This window comes from Papaver somniferum, unplaced genomic scaffold (assembly GCF_003573695.1).
Source record: "Papaver somniferum cultivar HN1 unplaced genomic scaffold, ASM357369v1 unplaced-scaffold_135, whole genome shotgun sequence".
Lineage (NCBI taxonomy): Eukaryota > Viridiplantae > Streptophyta > Magnoliopsida > Ranunculales > Papaveraceae > Papaver > Papaver somniferum.
In genome coordinates this window covers 3,962,786-3,982,391 of record NW_020622713.1, presented here as the reverse complement: position 1 = coordinate 3,982,391, position 19,606 = coordinate 3,962,786, and the positions used below count along the sequence as shown (strand labels likewise).

General features: G+C 37.5%; 1 protein-coding gene and 1 pseudogene across 1 annotated transcript; one reads left to right on the top strand and one right to left on the bottom strand.

The window, feature by feature from the left end:
* Window positions 1-1,163: 1,163 nt before the first annotated feature.
* LOC113334112 lies at window positions 1,164-2,035 on the bottom strand. The gene is made up of 3 exons (XM_026580451.1): window positions 1,811-2,035; window positions 1,499-1,724; window positions 1,164-1,398 (listed from the first exon to the last, which is right to left on the bottom strand). The coding sequence occupies exons 1-3, from the start codon at window positions 2,009-2,011 to the stop codon at window positions 1,304-1,306; spliced, it is 522 nt and encodes a 173-aa protein (XP_026436236.1). The 5' UTR covers window positions 2,012-2,035; the 3' UTR covers window positions 1,164-1,303.
* Window positions 2,036-4,772: 2,737 nt separating this feature from the next.
* Window positions 4,773-6,822, top strand: LOC113334190 (annotated as a pseudogene).
* The last annotated feature ends 12,784 nt before the right edge of the window (window positions 6,823-19,606 follow it).

Genomic DNA, 19,606 nt, shown 5'->3' with positions numbered 1-19,606 from the left:
TAATTACCATTGCATAACAGCACATATTACATTTATACAGGACATGTGCTACTTATACAGGACCTAACAGTTGAAAATGTTCCACGCTTTATCTGGAGGAGGGTACAAAAACTGGACCTAACAGTTGATTACAGGACATGTGCTACTTATACTAACATGCCGCTTTAGTTATTATGGATTAGATGTTATGAAATAAGAAGAAAACAGTCTCTGACATATAGTTTAACATGAATGAATAACTCAGTAGTTTCGAAAATACCTTAGCCCAGTCATCAAATAAACTTTTTTCGCACACAAGCTTGTTGTTGATATAATCAAATTCAAACCCACTGCCAATAGTTACCATTTCATTGATGGCCATCGCATGTTTCTTCAAAGTCTTGATTCTAGAATCGATGTTGGTAGTAGTTAACCCACAAGTTGGTAGTTTCTCAGTTAGTTTCTGCTCAATAACTTTCAAGTAGCCCGATTTAAATCCGGTATCACTTTTCCACTTGCCATCGAGCGTAAGTTCCGTCAATATATCAACCAATACGTTATCTTCAGCTTCTACTCAACTCCGATGAGGTGCCATTACTTTACTGTTTACAAGCATTCATACAAAATAAGTTAACAATTATAAGTTGTACGAATGTATTCCAAACACATGATAAAATGAAGCAATACTGAAAAATGGAAGAAAAATATACCTCAAATATCACCTTGTTTTTGTAACAAAAAAGGGAAAGCATAAATGAGATTCACAATTATAAAATAATGAAGTATGAAATAGAATAAACTAATACAGGAAAATCAAAGTAACAAACAAAATCCTTGTTTTTCAAACATAAATCCTTATAACTGCAATGGAGTTCAATAAACATACAGTAACAAACGAAAGTTATTAAAAAGTAGACTAATACAGGAAAATCAAAGTTTTTTAACTAACTACGCGTCTACGTCTACGTGTAGTCCATCTTTCCCACATTTGATCAGCTAACTCTTTCCTCTGAACAGCCCAATAATCTGAGGAATCAACAAATTCTATCATTCGACTTTCTCGAGGAGAAACTAAATTAACTGGTCCATCTTCATAATTGTCTTCCTCTAGAAATTCATCCATAGGCATTTCTCTCCTAATAAGGTTATGGATTAAACAACAAGCCATGATAAAACGACAATGTATGTTTACTGAATACCATGAAGGACTCCGAAGTATTGCCCATCTCATTTTCAACAATCCAAAAACGCGTTCAATCACATTCCTAGCCCTACAGTGTTTCATATTGAATAGTTCTTCAGTTGTCTTTGGTTCTAAACGACCTTACCCCCATTCCTTTAAATGATGACGTTGACCTCTAAAAGGCGCAAGAAATCCTCCACTATTCGGATAACCGGCATCGACAAGGTAATAGTAACCTAGACAAGTCAGCATGCAAAACCATCATTATCTCACCACAAAACACTAGAAACATCCATTAATCCACAGATTTAAGTTTTAATACACTAATGAACTTACCTTGTGGAACTTCTAAGCCATTCTTTTTGTATATTGCTTCTCTAAGAACACGAGAATCGGCAGCTGAACCTTCCCAGCCAGGATACACATATATAACCTCCAAGTTATAGGAGCATACACATAATACATTAGTTGCAATCGAGCTCTTCCTTGTACGATACCTAGGCTTGTCTTCGGTTGCCACATGGATACTAATATGTGTTCCATCTAATGCCCCTAGGCAGTTCTACAGGTAAACAAGGTATTGCTGATTCATTAAGGATACAGGGTATATTCTTAAAAGACATGAAACATCAAAGTTTGAGTTCATACCTTGAAGCAATTCCATCTCTCATCAACAGAACTTGTAGCCACTGCAACTGGTTGTTTAAGCAACTCCCCTTGAAGTCTAATAACTCCTTTCAATACCGTGTTTACATATCTGCTAATGGTTTCTCCAGATCGCTTGAACATAAACCCTACAACTCTATTCTTATGGTGATGTGCAATTACATACAAAAATACCGCAACCATTTCTTCAACATCAGAATTCCTATTATCTTCTAGTCCGCTTATTGTGGACAGCTTATGGCAAAGTATTCGAAAAGTACGTCTATCGAGGAGAAGTTGCGATTTACAATTTGTGTCGCTTTTGTAAACTAAATCTTGCATCACCCACAGTCGTACAGTAGTCATTTCAAAACGATCATTTGATCTTAACACGCAACTTTGATAACGCAGAACATATGAATAAAAGTAGACGTAAAATAAAGTTACAACATCCAACGTTGTTCTGATATTATCATTCATCATTTCTAGTTTTCTTTCCTTTGTCAAGACTAGAGGAGCCATACTGGAAGTTGTTCTGAGTTCAACAAGCATAAGAAAAGAACAGTCAAGCATAATAAACACATGTACAGTATTTCCAGGTTGGAGGCAAGCTACATTCAGATAGAATATAATGCACATATACAGAATACAGCAAAGCAATCAAAATCAATGATTCTAAACTGATTGTGTAATAGTAGCCTAGGTGTAATCGTACTTGTTCTTTACGAGGATATCACGAGTGTATAAAGTAATGTCTTATGGTGCAGACTCAACAAGAAAAACAGAACACGAAAGCTAATAATAGTACTTACGAGAAAAGTTAAAGCAAATCGAAACGCCCTTTTGATTGTGTAACTGGTAGTAGAACAACAATGACCTATATGTGAAAAATAGACAGAAAACGTTAGCTATAGATGAACAACATATTGCTTGAATCTGGATTGGTAGATAGATGAACGACATAAATTACTAGGTGGCTGTTATCACTAATGGCCAACAAATGACCAACTTATGTCGAGCCGTGTTAAACGAGGGGTTGACCATGTATTGGTATTATTGGATTTGGCCGGTTTGGCGACATAAGAATCAAATACAGCAAAGCTTCAATAAAAAAAGAAAATAATAATAATAATAAAAGCTTAAATCAAAAAATCAAATACAGCTGGAGTGATACGCCTTTTGGAAATCTGAATGGTTAACATTGCAATAACCAGTTGAACTACCGCTCGTAGTTATGATTTGGGGTAAGTTGTATGACCAATAAGCCAACAAGATATTCCCAATATACAGCAGAAACTCATATCAGTGACCTAACATATATATATAATCCCCTGAAATGTAAAACTTCAGCTAACCACAAATCAACATGTATCTTTTGAGCAAACACAAGATAAAAAACTATAGTTAATGCAAGTTTTCATTCAAAATCTTGATTTATTTCTCTTTTGGGAATTTTGACAAACACCCAACAAGCTAATAAATTAACCACCAACTAAACTGAACCCATAAATCAGTAGAGGACGGCAATTGATAGTATATATTAGGAGAAGAATTAAGAAACAAAATTAACAACCAACTAAACTGAAATCATCAAAAAATCAGAAGAATTAATCAAAAAAATCAAAGAGAGGTGAGGAATTACCTAACCCTATATCTCCAAAATCAGAGATGGATTTTGCACCCTCGAAATCAGAGATGGATTTGTTTTAGAATATGATATGGTTTCTTGTTGAAGTAGAAGAATAATCAACGATTAACAGTTCAATCCTTGTCGATCTCCATGGATTCTCTAGGGGTTTTTTTCTTCTCCCCGTCGCTCGAGTTTAGAAATGAAATGTGAAAGAAATGTGAAAACGAGATTTTGTTTTGTTACAGGGTCAGTCTCGTAATTTCCTTTTTCTCGTGTTTTTTCTTCCCGGAATCGGTTTGCATTCCATTGGTATAGGGATGCAATGAAAAAGAAGGCTTTGGGGGGAATTGGATTACCCAGGAATCCAATTACCAAATTATATGAACCGTTTGGTTCGGGGTAATTGGGCGGATTCCCTCGGAATCAAATTCTTGGACGTCCAAAATCTTGAAACAAACGCACTATTAGGGTTGGCATAGATAATGCTTGCTTTTTTAGTCCAGAAGACAATGAGGATAATCATCTTAAACCTAAATTTCTCGCTCGTCTAATAACCCGAGAAATATGTGAACTAGTAGGTTATGCTAATGGTTTAGCATGTATCAAAATAGCCAGTACGCCTCATGATGTTGTGGGTTCAATTGTCGTGGTTAACCCCGCCTGGTCTCAAACACTTACCCTCTCCTATGTTACTCCATCTTTACATGTAATTGTGTCATGGTTTTGGTTTTGATTCATTATTACCGAGAGTACTTGTGTCATTTCTGATCAGAATATTACGCGTATCTACCTTGTCTTTTGATTTTTCAATACGCTAAATAAGGCAAAGTCCCTTCTACTTTATTTTTTAGAAAAAGACGCAACACAAAAGAAACTTAGAGAATGATATAACTCACCTTTTTTATTTCAGGTAAAGGTGGGTCTCTTTATTGGTTGGAGATACTAAATGTGTAATGCTTACTGACTCCCACCCACGCGTATTTAAAATCTCAGTCTTTTGTTTAAGCGGTGGATACAAAGGTAGCTAATTTTGTGCAACTCGAGTTGCACAACTGCATTCAATAAGATTGGTTGTTGGTTTTGGTAGTCAGCAGAGCTATGTTCAGACTTGGTGACTGTCATTTTCTCAATTTCTTAGCTGTGAAGTTCTTCTAATTAGGTACACTATTCTCATGTGAAGTAATGTCCCTTACTGCATTCGGTTACAAACTCATGTTTAGTGATTGTCATTTTCTTTCTTTCTAACTGCATGCACTAAGATTTTTCTAGAAGACATTGAACGGGTTATATATACAGGTAGTAGTAGGAAGAATAGAGTCTACAATTTATCAATCCCTCATCTCTCTTTCTTTCTAACTTCATCTTTTAACATTTCATAAAGACATAAACATGGTTTTCCGAAAAGAAATTCAGATGTCTGGTTCGCTCTTTGTTTTCTTGTTTTGGGTTCTTGTTCTTAGTATTAAGGGAATAGGAGGATTATCTGCAGTGGATAAGATTGATAATAATGGTTTTCGGTCGTTGTTGAAGACATGCAACTTCCCTGCAGTTTTCAATTTTGGAGATTCAAACTCGGATACTGGAGGTATGTCAGCTGCATTGTATCCAATCGGTACTCCTAATGGAGAAACTTTCTTTGGAAAACCGTCTGGAAGGGCCAGCGATGGTCGTCTTATTGTCGATTTTATGGGTAAGCAGTACTAGTGCTCTCTTTCTTAAGATTTGCTAATTACTAATGCAGTCAGATTTTCATAGAATGGATGAGTCAATTTGTGAAATAGGTATTGCCAGTAGTTACAACCAAGGAACATACTAATGATATTTTTTTTTTGCTAAATGCTAATGATGCTGGACGATCGCAATCTCGGTGGATGGTGCAGCCGAGGAGTTGGGTTTAGCCTACTTAAGACCATATCTGGACTCACTTGGATTAGGAAGTTTCAACAATGGAGCCAATTTTGCCACGGGAGGATCATCCATTGTAGAGCCTGGTTATAGTCCGTTTCATCTAGATGTTCAGATATCACAATTTCGACAATTTAAAGCTCGAATAATTGACATTGTTAACTCTACCCAACAGGAAAAAGGTAAAAATCAATTGTATCCTTGACATCTTTTATTATGAGTTCAGTCGTATTATATGTCCAGCGTAACGAGGAGATGAGTAACTAACCATATTGTTGGTAACACTGTACAAATTGTGAGTATTTTGGTTTAAAGATTTGCTGGTCTCCGATCTAGCTTTAAAGATATGGTTTCTATGTCCAGGTAAAGCCGATTTACCGAAACCAGAAGATTTCTCCAAGGCTTTATACACATTTGACATCGGACAAAATGATCTTCAAGTTGGTTTATCTAGATCAGAAGGAGAAACACTTGCTTCCATAACTACTATCCTTGAGCAATTCTCCACAGCAGTACAGGTATAATTTATACATATATATGAAGAAACTAGCATCATGGGCATTTGTTAGTGACAGTTTATATACCATAGTCTAATATCATTTTTATTTTTGTCACAGTAACTTTACGGTGAAGGTGCAAGGTTTTTTTGGGTGCATAACACAGGACCTATTGGATGTTTACCTAGCAACAACAAATACGTGGGTAAGGAACCAGGTAATTTGGACAAGAATGGGTGTGTGATATCTTTGAACGTGATAGCTCAAGAATTCAATAGAGAACTAAAGTTCAAGTTAGACCAACTCAAGGCGAACCTCGCTGGTGCAGCCTTCACATATGTTGATGTTTATGCAGCTAAATACAACCTTATCAACTCTGCCAAAGATCAAGGTAAGAAGACGTTTCTAAATCTTATGAACTTAAGTATTATAGAGGTTGTTGTTTTAAATGTAGGCAAGGTCAGTGGTTAATCGTCCGATATTGAGGTATTTTCGTGATGATGATTGCAGGTTTTGTTGACCCCCTCGACTTTTGCTGCTGTCCTCATAAGGTAGTTGTAAACGGGACGGTGTATGGCGGACCTTGTGCAAATCCGTTGAAACATATTAGCTGGGATGGTATACATTATTCGGAGGCAGCTAATCAGTGGGTTGCTAAGTTCATATTAAATGGTTCTATGTCAGACACATCGATTCCGATCAACCAAGCTTGCTATTCTTATTGATGTATAGTTAGTAAATGCATTACTACCATTATTAAGGGCAACTGCAAGATGAAACTTAGCTTATATAAAGACAATTCTCTTTATTGATGTTTAGAAAATCTCGTGTCGTCATACTGTTATTACTTGTTATATCCTGATTTGTAAAGCAAGGAAAGACATGTCAAGAAAATTCTGGCTTATAGTTACCAAACAGTAAAACAGAAGCTGTTTACAGTATATTTTAATGAAATAAATGAATACAGAATGAATTTGAGTTGAGATTGTTTTTGGCTTTTCGAAAACAAAAAAGTTGACAAAATATTCACTTCTTGATTTTTGTATTTTCAGGCAACACAGTAGGTAGAAAAGTAATTGTGAGGTTTTTAAGTATGAGGAAGGAGCAGAGCAACTACGGAGTCATGGACTAATAATTACTAGAAACAAATATGACAGAAGTTAAGTGAGGAATTTGAAAACAAGATTTCTCGAAGCAAAATTGAACTTTTTGCAAAGTAAGATTTTCCTGTTTCCGACTTCTAGAATTGACTTTTACTCATGGTATTTAAACACCAAGGCTAACTAAACCCGGTGGATTGAGGATCGTTTTGGTCTCTGTCGATTGGTAACCCCCACGGGAATTTGTGTAGCACATGGTAAAATATACTCATAAAGAAATGTTGTGACTTGTGAGAATGACTTCAAGAAATGGGTTCTTATCGTATAATGCCTGCTATCAAAATTGAAATCTCAAATGGTTTACATTACATAAGCCCTTTTCCTTCCCCAACCTCCTCCTTATACACTTGTTAATAATGATCATGTTGTTCCCACCCCAAGAAAGTCTAAAAAAGGTGGTGTAATATTAGTGTCAACATAGGTTGTTGCAATAACTCTATTGTTGTTGTTGTCTACAAGAGTTGAGACTGACGATGATGATGAGACATGAAAATGATCACCGGCTGAGACATGAGATGTTGATGTTTTAGACATGAGTAAGTGTGGGGTTTAGTCGGTGATGCAAAGTTTGACCAAAGGTCAAATTTTATCTTGTGCAAACTTGATCCTAAAGTTTAGGAATTTAAGAGCCAAATTAGGAAAAATAGCTTGTTCCTAAAGCTAAGTTTTCTTGAAGGCTAAGTTTGTGTTCTCTATATATAGCGCTAGAATTGTGGAGTTGTATATAATCCATCTTAGAAGAGTGGTAAAACCTTGTGCTTAGGTTTTTGGTATCTTTGGTAGGGAGGGTCGTGTGCTACCGTAAAAGTCAATATCGGTGTGAGAGAAAATATTGTAGAGAGAGGATTTTGGTGTTCTAGGGTTTGGGGTTTGGGGCTTTTCCCTAAACCAAGTTTCTAGACGGTTTCCATGTTTCTCCTCTGCTACTAGCAGCTGTGAAGATGGTATATAAGAGAAGACATGAGGCTGGTTTGAAGAATGGTTAGAGAGTTGGTTTCTTCAATGGTGGACTCGGGTATGTCTTGTTAACTCTTTCGGTCTTGTCTTGGATTGCGGAAAGAGCATGTAATGGTCTTTGATTTAATGGAATTTTTCGGTGGTGTTGGCCGTGGATGTAGCCTGTAAAGGTGAACCACGTATATCTTGTGTTGTGGTTGTGTGTGCTTCTTTATCTTTTGTCTATCTCTTATTATTTCTCCCATATTTGGTTCAAATCACCAATTGCTCTTTGTGATCCTGATTTTCGCTGCGCTCGAGATGCCAATTTTCCCAACAAATCAGAGCAAGGACGGGCTGGTGTGATTGAACCTGGAATTGAATGATGGTTTATTGTTCGGGTGGAGAAATATGTTATGAAGATAATGGTTCAACCGGTGTTTACACAAAGATGGATTTGTGATGTGATTTACAAATCGGAGGTTCAACTTGGTAGAAGTGTATGTTCTTCGTTTGGTTTTATGATGTAGTATGGGATGCAGAATAAAACTGAATGAGGTGGAATACATATTTACTTCTTGAAGAGTGTTAGTAAGCATACACTATAAAGAATGGGTTACAAAGTTTGAAGAAAGGATGGGGCCGTGAAGTCCCATGTAGAAGCAAGTCCAGCAACGCTTCGAAGGTATGCACGAGATGTTGTAGATTTATGTTCTGAAAAAGCGGGGGTCTAACAACACCACCCAATATTTCGATTAGCAATCTGTATGGACTAACTCCAAATACTTTGCTAGAGAATCAACTAGATAGTCAGACTCAATCTAGATAAAAGTATCTCAAGGAGTTAATATCTCTCTCTTGATTTGATTTTTACTCAAGCTAAAAACAATAGCGAGTCTTTATCAAATACAAGGAATAACTTGGACGGTACCAAAGACCAATGTCCAATTGATGATCACGAACGCACAACCTGTATTATTTTAATTATATAAAATATAATGCGGAAAAGAAATAACACAGACACCAGAGATTTTGTTAACGAGGAAACCGCAAATGCAGAAAAACCCCGGGACCTAGTCCAGATTGAATACACACTGTATTAAGCCGCTACAGACACTAGCCTAATCCAAGCTAACTTCGGACTGGACTATAGTTGAACCCCAATCAGTCTCCCACCGATCCAAGGTACAGTTGTACTCCTACGCCTCTGATCCCAGCAGGATACTACGCACTTGATTCCCTTATCTGATCTCACCCACAACCAAGAGTTGCTGCAACCCAAAATCACAGACTTGATAATAAACAGATCTGTCACACACAAAAAAGTCTATCAAAGGATAAATCTGTCTCCCACGGATAAACCCTAGGTTTTGTTCCGTCTTAAGATATAAAATCAAGGTAAACATGAACCAATTGATAATCCGGTCTTATATTCCCGAAGAACATCCTAGATTAATCAATCACCTCTCTACAATCCTTCCTGACTACACAGGCGGTTTGTCGAGGAATCACAAATAGTGAAACGAAGATGTTTGTGATTTCTTTATCTTTCCTAACGTAGAACTCTCACGATCTCAAGCCAATCAATTTATTGTACTCGTACGATAGAAGATGTAAGATCAGATCACACAACTACGATAAAAGTAGTATCGGTCTGGCTTCACAATCCCAATGAAGTCTTTAAGTCGTTAACCTGATTTTAGAGAAGAAAATCAAAGGTTAATGGAGATCGACTCTAGCGGGCGCACTAGTAGCACACAAACGTGTGAGGATTAGTTTTGCACAATGCTAGATGTCTCTTTTATATAGCCTTCAAATCAGGGTTTTGCCTTAGTTACAAAGCAATCCTTATATATCGTTAGATGAAAACCTGATTTAGATTCAAGCTAATATTTCTCAACCGTTAGATCGAAAAATTAGCTTGTCACACACACTAAGGTAGACGTTTACTGGGTTTGTGAAAACCATGCCCAAACGTGTACGTGTATGTTGGTTCAACATAGTAACCCAAAAGGTTAACCATATGAGCGTTTCATATTAACCTCGTTCTTCTTCACCATAACTAGTTCAATTGACTCAGAACTAGTTAAAAAGTTGTTCAATTGCTATGAGATCTTATGTAACTACACAAGACACAATTGAAAAAAAGATGATTCGATTCAATTGAATCGTCTCATGAACATTATATCCACGGTTTGCATAAAGCATTCCTTAGTAATTTAATGTTTCAAATTCAGAGCACATCTTTAGATCATAACCTCTTATGTTCACAAACAAGTTCGTGGACTTAAGTTAATCGGTTGAGTTTTCCAAAATCAGCAGAAATTCTCGGAAAGAGAACTTCCGCCAGTTCGCGGACTGAGTTCGCGGACTTAGCATACAAACGAGTTTTGGAATATCCAGCAGAAATTCTCGGTCGAGAACTTCCGACAGTTCGCAGACTTGGCAAGCCAATTCCACAATCCTCCTGATTTCTCTTGATCAACAAAGTTCGAAAACTTCGGTTCAAGGAATACATGGTTATGTAATCTAAACTCTCATTTCAATCATTGGGACATTCTCAGAGGACGCTATGTAGCAGTTATTCACAGACCGATTCACGTCAGAGCAATTCTCAAAGTGATTGAAAATTTTCATGACTTTCGTCACTAAGTGAAGATAAAATTGATCAAAGCGAAACGCTTTACCAACACACGATTTCGAGATAAAAGATAGGAAATGAATGGTCAACTCGAAATGTCAAATGTGTATGATCTAGTCTATATAGCATACGACTTTTGTCTCATAAGAAGTAGGAGATAGAATAGATAGACTTTTGAGTGATAGAGAAGTTCAAGTCTCCACATACCTTTTTGTTGATGAAGTTCCACGGTTCCTTGTATAGATATTCGTCGTTGTATGATGAATCGCCATGAAGTCCTTGAGCTCAATTACACTTTTCTATCCTAGTCCGAGACTTAGCTATGTAGGCTAGAAATCAAGACTCATAGTTTTGATCACTAACATTGACAAACATGCTTGAGATAGCAACGCATGCGAGGTCGACCGATCTATGCTCTAACAATCTCCCCCTTTGTCAATTTTACTAACAAAACTATTAATACATATGGAATAAAAAAAAGATAAACTTTAGTGGCTCCTATTCCATAGTCTAATCTTCAACATTTCCTGAAATCTTTGTCCTTCCAAGTACTCCAATGATCCCAAGGTTGTAGGTTTAGCATCACCATTGTTGAAGATCCGTAGCTATAACAATGAGAGAAATCGAGATTCTCGATCATTATTATACAGTGTCATAGTGTTATTATGTAATATCAAAGTCCAATTGTATCACGACTTTAACAATAACACTACGGTGATATGTATCACTCCCCCTTAGTCAATACTCCATCTCGATCATGGAAACCACTCCCCCTTACACAATGATCCGAAAACCATATGTATTTGTAGTGTGAACTACATTATTTCTCCCCCTTTTTGTCAATAAATTGGCAAAGGTACAAGAAGGGGATCATAATGAAATTTCCATAAGAGACATTTCATAGACTAAAATAAAAATACATACCAACTTAATTTAGATGCAATCATAAAGTCGAAGCTAAATGCATTCATCAAGAAGTTTTAAGATACAAGATAACCCCTATAAAATTCCACAGCCGCACACCCCGCAAGATATTACCATTAAGCACAAGTTCAAAATAACTCTCCCCCATTTGATGTCATTCCCGAAAGAACAACAAGAGCGACCTTAATTTCGAAAGAAAATAAGGATTTTGAAACACAAAAAAGATACTAAAAAGATAACAACAATCCTACAGAAACTGAACTTGGAACGTATCTACTGGAGTTTCAGACTCAATTGCCCAAAAGATAAGAATAATCATAGGGGCAAGAGTCATCGAAACGATTTAATGAACCAAAACAATACCAATAGACTGCCGCAAGTGTTGGAAAGTTGCAGTGTCTAAGGGTTTGGTGAGAATATCAGCCAATTGTTGTTCGGAAGGCACAAATTCCATACCAATGATACTGTTTTCATAAATATCTTGAATAAAATGGTATCTTATGTCAATGTGCTTTGTTCTTGAGTGCTCAACAGGATTCTCAGTAATCCGAGTCGCACTGGAGTTATCACAAAATATCTTCATTATTCCAGTATCAATTCCGTAATCATCAAGCATTTGTTTCATCCATAGGATTTGAGTACAACATGATCCGGCAGCAATGTACTCTGCTTCACATGTAGACATGTATTGAGAGTTTTTCTTCTTTCTATGCCATGCTACAAGATTGAGACCCCACATAGTAAAAGCCCCCTGATGTACTTTTTCTGTCTTCTAGACATCCTGCCCAATCAACATCAGAATAAGCAGAAAGATCAGTATTAGTATCAAAAGTATATGAGAGACCATACCCAACAGTATGATTTATGTATCGTATGATTCTTTTTGCAGCTGCAAGATGAGATTCTCTTGGATCCGCCTGAATCCTGGCACAACAACCAACACTGAAGGAAATATCAGGTCTAGTAACTGCAAGATACAAAAGGCTACCTATAATGGATCGATAAAGTTTTTGATCCACTTTTGCTCGTTTCTCATCCATGTGTAATTTACCAGTAGTAGGCATGGGAGTCAGCTTAGGAGACGACTTATCCAGACCAAATCTTGACACAAGATTACGTGCGTACTTCTCCTGGGACAAATAAATTCCCTCCTTATGTTGGTGAATCTGTAATCCTAAGAAGTATCTTAATTCACCAACATTAATCATTTCAAATTCTTTAGCAAGAGAGACTTGAAAGTCTTTTGCGAATTTCTCAGAAGTTGATCCATAGATGATATCATCTACATAGATTTGAGCAATTACAACATCTTTCCCACTCCATTTGGTAAACAATGTTTTATCAGCTCCTCCTCTTGAAAATCCTTTTCTAATAGGAGGGGTAGTAAGTTTCTCAAACCAGGCTCTTGGTGCTTGTTTTAATCCATTTAATGCCTTCTTGAGCTTCAGTACGTGATCTGGGAAGTCAGGATTTTCGAATCCCTTAGGTTGAGCGACAAAGACTTCCTCTTTTAGAATTCCATTCAGGAATGCTGATTTTATGTCCATCTGAAATAATTTAACCTTGAGAAAGCAGGCATGAGCCAATAAAAGTTGAACGAACTCAAGACGTGCCACAGGAGCAAAGGTTTCGTCAAAATCGATTCCTTCAATCTGTGAATATCCTTGAGCGACAAGTCTAGCTTTATTTCTGATAATTGTGCCAAATTCACCAGACGTGTTCTTAAATATCCATTTGGTACCGACAATATTGAATTTGGAGGAAAAGGTACACGTTCCCATACATCTTGTCTTTCAAATTGATTTAACTCTTCATGCATCGCATTGACCCAAAAAGGATCTTTCAGAGCTTCTTCAATATTCCTTGGTTCCACCTGCGAAAGATGACAACCATAATTCCATATATTTTGAAGTTGACCCCTTGTTTTGGCTGTAGAATCCCTTCCCCCAATAATATTGTTGGGGTCATGATTCCTTTGAACCCATATATGTCGTGGAGGGTCACGTTCTTGTTCATCAGGAATGGCTTGATCAGTGCTCTTCTCCTCGTCACTAGAAATGTCAGGATCAGTAACAGTTGGGATAACTTCAACTGATTCTGAAATTTCTTTGACTTTCTCAATTGTCTCTGTTGGAGACAAATCAGCAGGAGAACTATCTTGACGAAAATTACTAATGTCGTCGATGATAACATTAGCAGATTCCATCATGACTTGTGTTCTGAGATTAAAAACTCGAAAACCACGACTATCAGACGCATAGCCAAGAAAGATACCTTCGTCACTTTTGGTGTCGAATTTCCCTCTCTGTTCTCGATCTTTCAGAATATAGCACTTACTTCCAAACACCCTGAGATAATGTAGGTTCGGTTTCCTTCCATACCATAGCTCATAAGGAGTATTAAGGGTTTTAGACCGCAAATACACACGGTTGATCAAGTAGCATGCTATAAAGACAACTTCTCCCCAAAATCTTAAAGGTAAGTTTTTGTTGTGGAGCATTACCCTGGCCATTTCCTGGATATTCCTATTATTTCTTTCAACAACTCCATTAGCCTGAGGAGTAATCGGTGGTGAGTATTGTTGAATGATCCCTAGTTCGTCACATAACTCAAATACATTGGTGTTTTTGAATTTTGTGCCACGATCGCTTATAATTTTCTTTAGTTTGTGACCTTGTTCGTTCTGGATTCTTTTAACAATAATCTTGAATTCACCAAGGGTTTCATTCTTATGGGATAGGAATGCAACCCAAGTAAATCTGGTGTAATCATCTACCATAACTAAAGCATACTTCTTACCGGCAACCGTGTGTTGTTGAATTGGTCCGAAGAGATCCATATGAATTAAATCAAGTGGAGCTTTAGTGAGTATATCTCGAGATGATTTGTGGTGAACTTTTGTTTGCTTACCCTTTTGACAGGCACCACATACACCTTCAATCTTTGCATTGATTTTGGGAATACCTCTAAAAAGTTCTTTGTTAATGATCTTAGTTAGAAGGCGATAGTTGATGTGACCAAAATGCTCATGCCGAAGATGTGTAGATTCCACCTTAGTCAAATTGCAGCGGTTGCTAAACTGAGTATCAAGAAGATAACAGTTGTTTTTACCAAGAGTTCCTTGGAAAATCACTTTCCCAGATTTGTCAACAATGTCACATCCATTCGCATTGAAGATAACTCAATGACCCTTGTCGCAAATTTGACTAATAAAAAGAAGATTAGTAGTCATACCTTTAACGTATACCACATCATGGATTTCTGGAACACCGGGTAGGTTGATCGTTCCCTTTTTGCTGATGTAGCAACAACTTCTATCTCCGAACGTTACAGGTCCTCTTTCATAGTCAATAGATGAAATAAACCACGTAAGGTCTCCTATCATGTGTCAACTACATCCACTATCAAGAAACCATTGAAAAGGAGATGTAGATCTTAAAGCAAAGGCACCCATACTACTGGTACTTCTCGATTTAGAGTTTCCTGGTAGTGTTGTATGAGATTTTAGAGAATCATACAGTTGTTTAGCATTCTTACAAAGATTACTTGCAACGTTAAGACTCTTTTGAAAAGACATACACGCTTGTTGTATATGATTGGATGGATCACAACATGAGACTATGATTTGAAGATACTCTGACTGGTTCCTTGTCATATCAGTTTTCTCAACATCCTGTCGTTGATTACTATCTGACTTGTGACATTTATTGAGAGAGGATCAACTGAGTTTTTTCAAATTCTCAAAGGGAGTATTTCTCGATATCAAATCCTTAAGAACTGCAATTTCTGCAATAAGACCATGGGTGATCCTGATTTTTTCATCCAACCCTTTTTGAAGAGACATCAGTTTGTCAAACCTTTTCTTGCTATTGTTTTTTACACCTGGTGAAGCGTCAATTGAGACTTTACTGTCCATATAGTCAGATCGCCACAAACACATACTTTTGAGGTTTTTAACGTGTTTGCCTGCTCTGATACCAATTGAAAAAGCGGGGGTCTAACAACACCACCCAATATTTCGATTAGCAATCTGTATGGACTAATTCCAAAATACTTTGCTAGAGAATCAACTAGACAGTCAGACTCAATCTAGATAAACGTATCTCAAGGAGTTAATATCTCTCTCTTGATATGATTTTTACTCAAGCTAAAAACAATAACGAGTCTTTATCAAATACAAGGAATAACTTGGACGGTACCAAAGACCAATGTCCAAGGCTCAATCAATATCAATCAACAACCAAAGGTTGGATTTCCAATTGATGATCACGAACGCACAACTTGTATTATTTCAATTATATAAAATATAATGCGGAAAAGAAATAACACAGACACCAGAAATTTTGTTAACGAGGAAACCGCAAATGCAGAAAAACCCCGGGACCTAGTCCAGATTGAATACACACTGTATTAAGCCGCTACAGACACTAGCCTACTCCAAGCTAACTTCGGACTTGACTATAGTTGAACCCCAATCAGTCTCCCACCGATCCAAGGTACAGTTGTACTCCTACGCCTCTGATCCCAGCATGATACTACACACTTGATTCCATTAGCTGATCTCACCCACAACCAAGAGTTGCTGCAACCCAAAATCACAGACTTGATAATAAACAGATCTGTCTCACACAGAAAAGTCTATCAAAGGATAAATTTGTCTCCTATAGATAAACCCTAGGTTTTGTTCCGTCTTAAGATATAAAATCAAGGTGAACAAGAACCAATTGATAATCCGGTCTTATATTCCCGAAGAACAACCTAGATTAATCAATCACCTCTCTACAATCCTTCCTGACTACACAGGCGGTTTGTCAAGGAATCACAAACAGTGAGACGAAGATGTTTGTGACTTATTTGTCTTGCCTATCGGAGAATGATGAGTGCTAAAAAGTGCATATTTCTATATATTTTTCTTGGCATTTAACTCATCTTTTGTGCATTAATTCTACATTTTATCCCATATTCTGTATTTTCTTTGTTTTCAAGAATAAATATTTTTATTAATTAATTTTGCATTTTTAGGTAATAAATAAAGTTTGGATGAATAGCGGAGCAGAAAAGAGCAGAAAAGTGGTGGAAGCCGATAGGAATCACGCAAGGAAGCCGCGAAGAATGTTGTGCACAAGACCAAAAGGCTAGAAGTGGGCTTGAAGAGGAAGAATTGTTCTTAAAGAAGATATGGGCTTGGCATACCCAAGGCCCAAAACCCTCACCCAAACCCATTTCCAATATCCATACCCGCCTTCATATTCAGCCGTCAGATTGGATCATCTCAGTATCCTACGGTCGCTTCATCATAGTGCATCAACATCTGAAGCTCCTGAAAAACACTATAGCACCTAACTCCATCTTGAGCCGTCAGTTTCGTTGTACTTCCGCATCCAACGGTCGCTACAAGCTCCCTTGTATCTCGCCGTCAGATTGATCTATCAATTCCACATCCAACGGCTGAGCGTCGAAAATCATCAAACTTGTTGTACCCGATCAACACCCAAACACCAAATTCCCTATACCCGAACCAAACACACCTTACCCAAATTTCCCATCGACTTCTCCATCTTCTTCCCCTCTCCGTCTGCAGAACCCGTACGCTATCACTACCACCTTCTCCCCTGCCATCTCCACCAAACGCCACCAACAACTCTCTCCACCAAATCAAGCAGAACCCATCATCACCCTACCTTTCCCTAGCCTTCTATTTCATTAATTTCCCCTCTTTTCTCTCTGAAACCCTAGATGAGAAAATGATGAAATAGGTGAAGCTAGAGGATCAATTGAGGCATGGGAATGGAGCAGGAGAGTCAGAGGAAGAATGGGTCGACGCATGGGGGAGAGATTGTGCCATCAAATTAGGTAAAGTCGAACCCTAATTTCAACTGCCAATTTGGGGGAAAATTGTAACCCTAAAATTTGGGTATAAATAGGATGTATGTTGTGTTTTAGAAGGCATGCCTGGACTAGCCAGTGCACCACCAAGAGGACTGGACTAGCCAGTTCCTCAATTGTTCATGTTCTGTTTTTGCTTCACTTTCAAATTCAGTTTGATTTTTACATATTCATCATGTTTTAATTTATCACTTGCTAAGGCTCAGATGAAGCCTAGTGCACTGTTGAATGATGTATTGCTAGGATAGTTATCTTGATGCCTGTGTTTGCTTGAGCAATGGGAAGTAATCAGTGCTCTGGTATGCCTGTGATTGACTGTGCTGTCAAAAGACAGTCAATACTATGGGCATATCAGTGAGCAAGCTGATTTTCCTCCCATTCTAATATATGCTCAAGGTCTTCAACTCAACCTAGAATTGCATTGCTTGATTAGGTCACAAGGTGGATTCTAAGCCTTGTCTTAGCCACAAATCTTTTTACAGTCACTTATAATTTCAAGCCTGTTTTGATTCCCTGCTCAGTTAAATTTCTTAGCCATCTTGTTCAGTTTTTCTTGCAAATTGTAGCTGTTGTGCATTGAAATCAGTGCACAAACTCCTCCCTGCCCTTGGCTTACATCCTTGGTTGTTAACTGTTTTCCCATCTTTGCATCTGCCTTGGCTTGCTTTGCCTTTGCCACTGCCTAAACACCATTGTATATGCCACTGTCACCTTTAACTCACCTTGTGTAGGCCCTGTTTTGCTCTCTTTGCTTCATTGTGTCATTGTCACTCATTGCATTTAGATTAACTAGCTTAGGAATGCTTCAATACACCCCAAGTCTCTGTGGAATGACCCTGTCTTGCACACATCACTACAATTTGACCCTGTGCACTTGCAGGTTATCACTGTAGGCATCCATTTATTCTTATTTCTTACATCTTTAAAAGCCTACCAAGTTTTTGGCGCCGCTGCCGGGGACTCGGTAGCGGTGCCATTGTTGCTTTCTTTTTCTTTACTTTACCCTGTACTTATTTTGTTTAGTTTTTTTTTCTTTTCAGTCATTGCTAGTGTAACTTAGTGTAACTTACTTTTGTATCTTTAGCTGTAATTTTTGATTTTTAGTTTCTGCACTTTGTGACTTAGTGTAACTTCTGCCATTTGCATATTAGTACCACCTGCCATATCACATAGTTTTCATAGTTTAATTTATTTTGTAGCATACTACTGCAACTGTGTAGTTCTGCATCATTTGCATACTACTTGTATATATGTGTTAGCTGTACTGTTAGTTGTATTTTTAGCTTTTCAGTCAATTGCATCATTGTTTTATCTCACATTTAGTTTAAGTCACCTGCATCATAAGTCATGTGAGTATCTTTAGCATATCTGTTAATTTTTCTTGTGTTTTCTTTCATCTTGCATCTCATGCTGTAGATTTTAGTGAAGCCATTGTCCTGTAGCATATCCTGTAAGATATCTCATTTTAGTGAAGCCATTGTCCTGTAAGCCATTGTCCTGTCAACCCCTTTGTCAGTCCAAATAACTCATTGCCATGCAGTAAATTACTCTTAGTTGCTTACTGGTATCAATATTGTTTGAAACTGTCTCAATTCCAAAATTTTGAGAACTCATTCTCTTCTTTGAGTCACCGGGTACCTGTGGTGCTGCTGCTATTGCTGCTGTGCTCCTGTTGCTGTTCCCTGCTGCTGCTGCCTGCTGAAGCTGGTGTAAGATAAAGCCCAACTGGGCTTGTGAAGTGAACTGATTTGAACCAAGCCCAACTGGGCTGTAAGCTTCAGAAGGAGAGGAAATTGAACCAAGCCAAACTGGGCCTTGAGTGTTGAAGCCAAAGCTTAGGATGATCCAAAGCCCAACTGGGCTTTTGCAACCAAACTGAACAGCTGGGCTGTGCTTCAAAGGTAAGCCTAAACCCATTAAGAGAACCCAACCTGTGGGCTTCCATTTTTAATCTGTGGGCATGTAATAATTATTTTAATTTTAATTTTATTTCTTTCTTTATTTGGGATTGTAATAATTTTAGTTTTATTTTTATTTTCTTTTTTTGTGGGTTTGTAATAATTAGTTTTATTTTTATTTGTTTCTTTATTTGGGCTTGTAATTTAGTTGTTTGTTAGGCTTGTAGTTTCTTAATAGTGGGCTTGCTCTAAACTTAACTTTTTGGATTTTGGGCTTGCCTCTTTTGTGAACCAAACTTAACTAAATTTTGGGCAAAAAAAA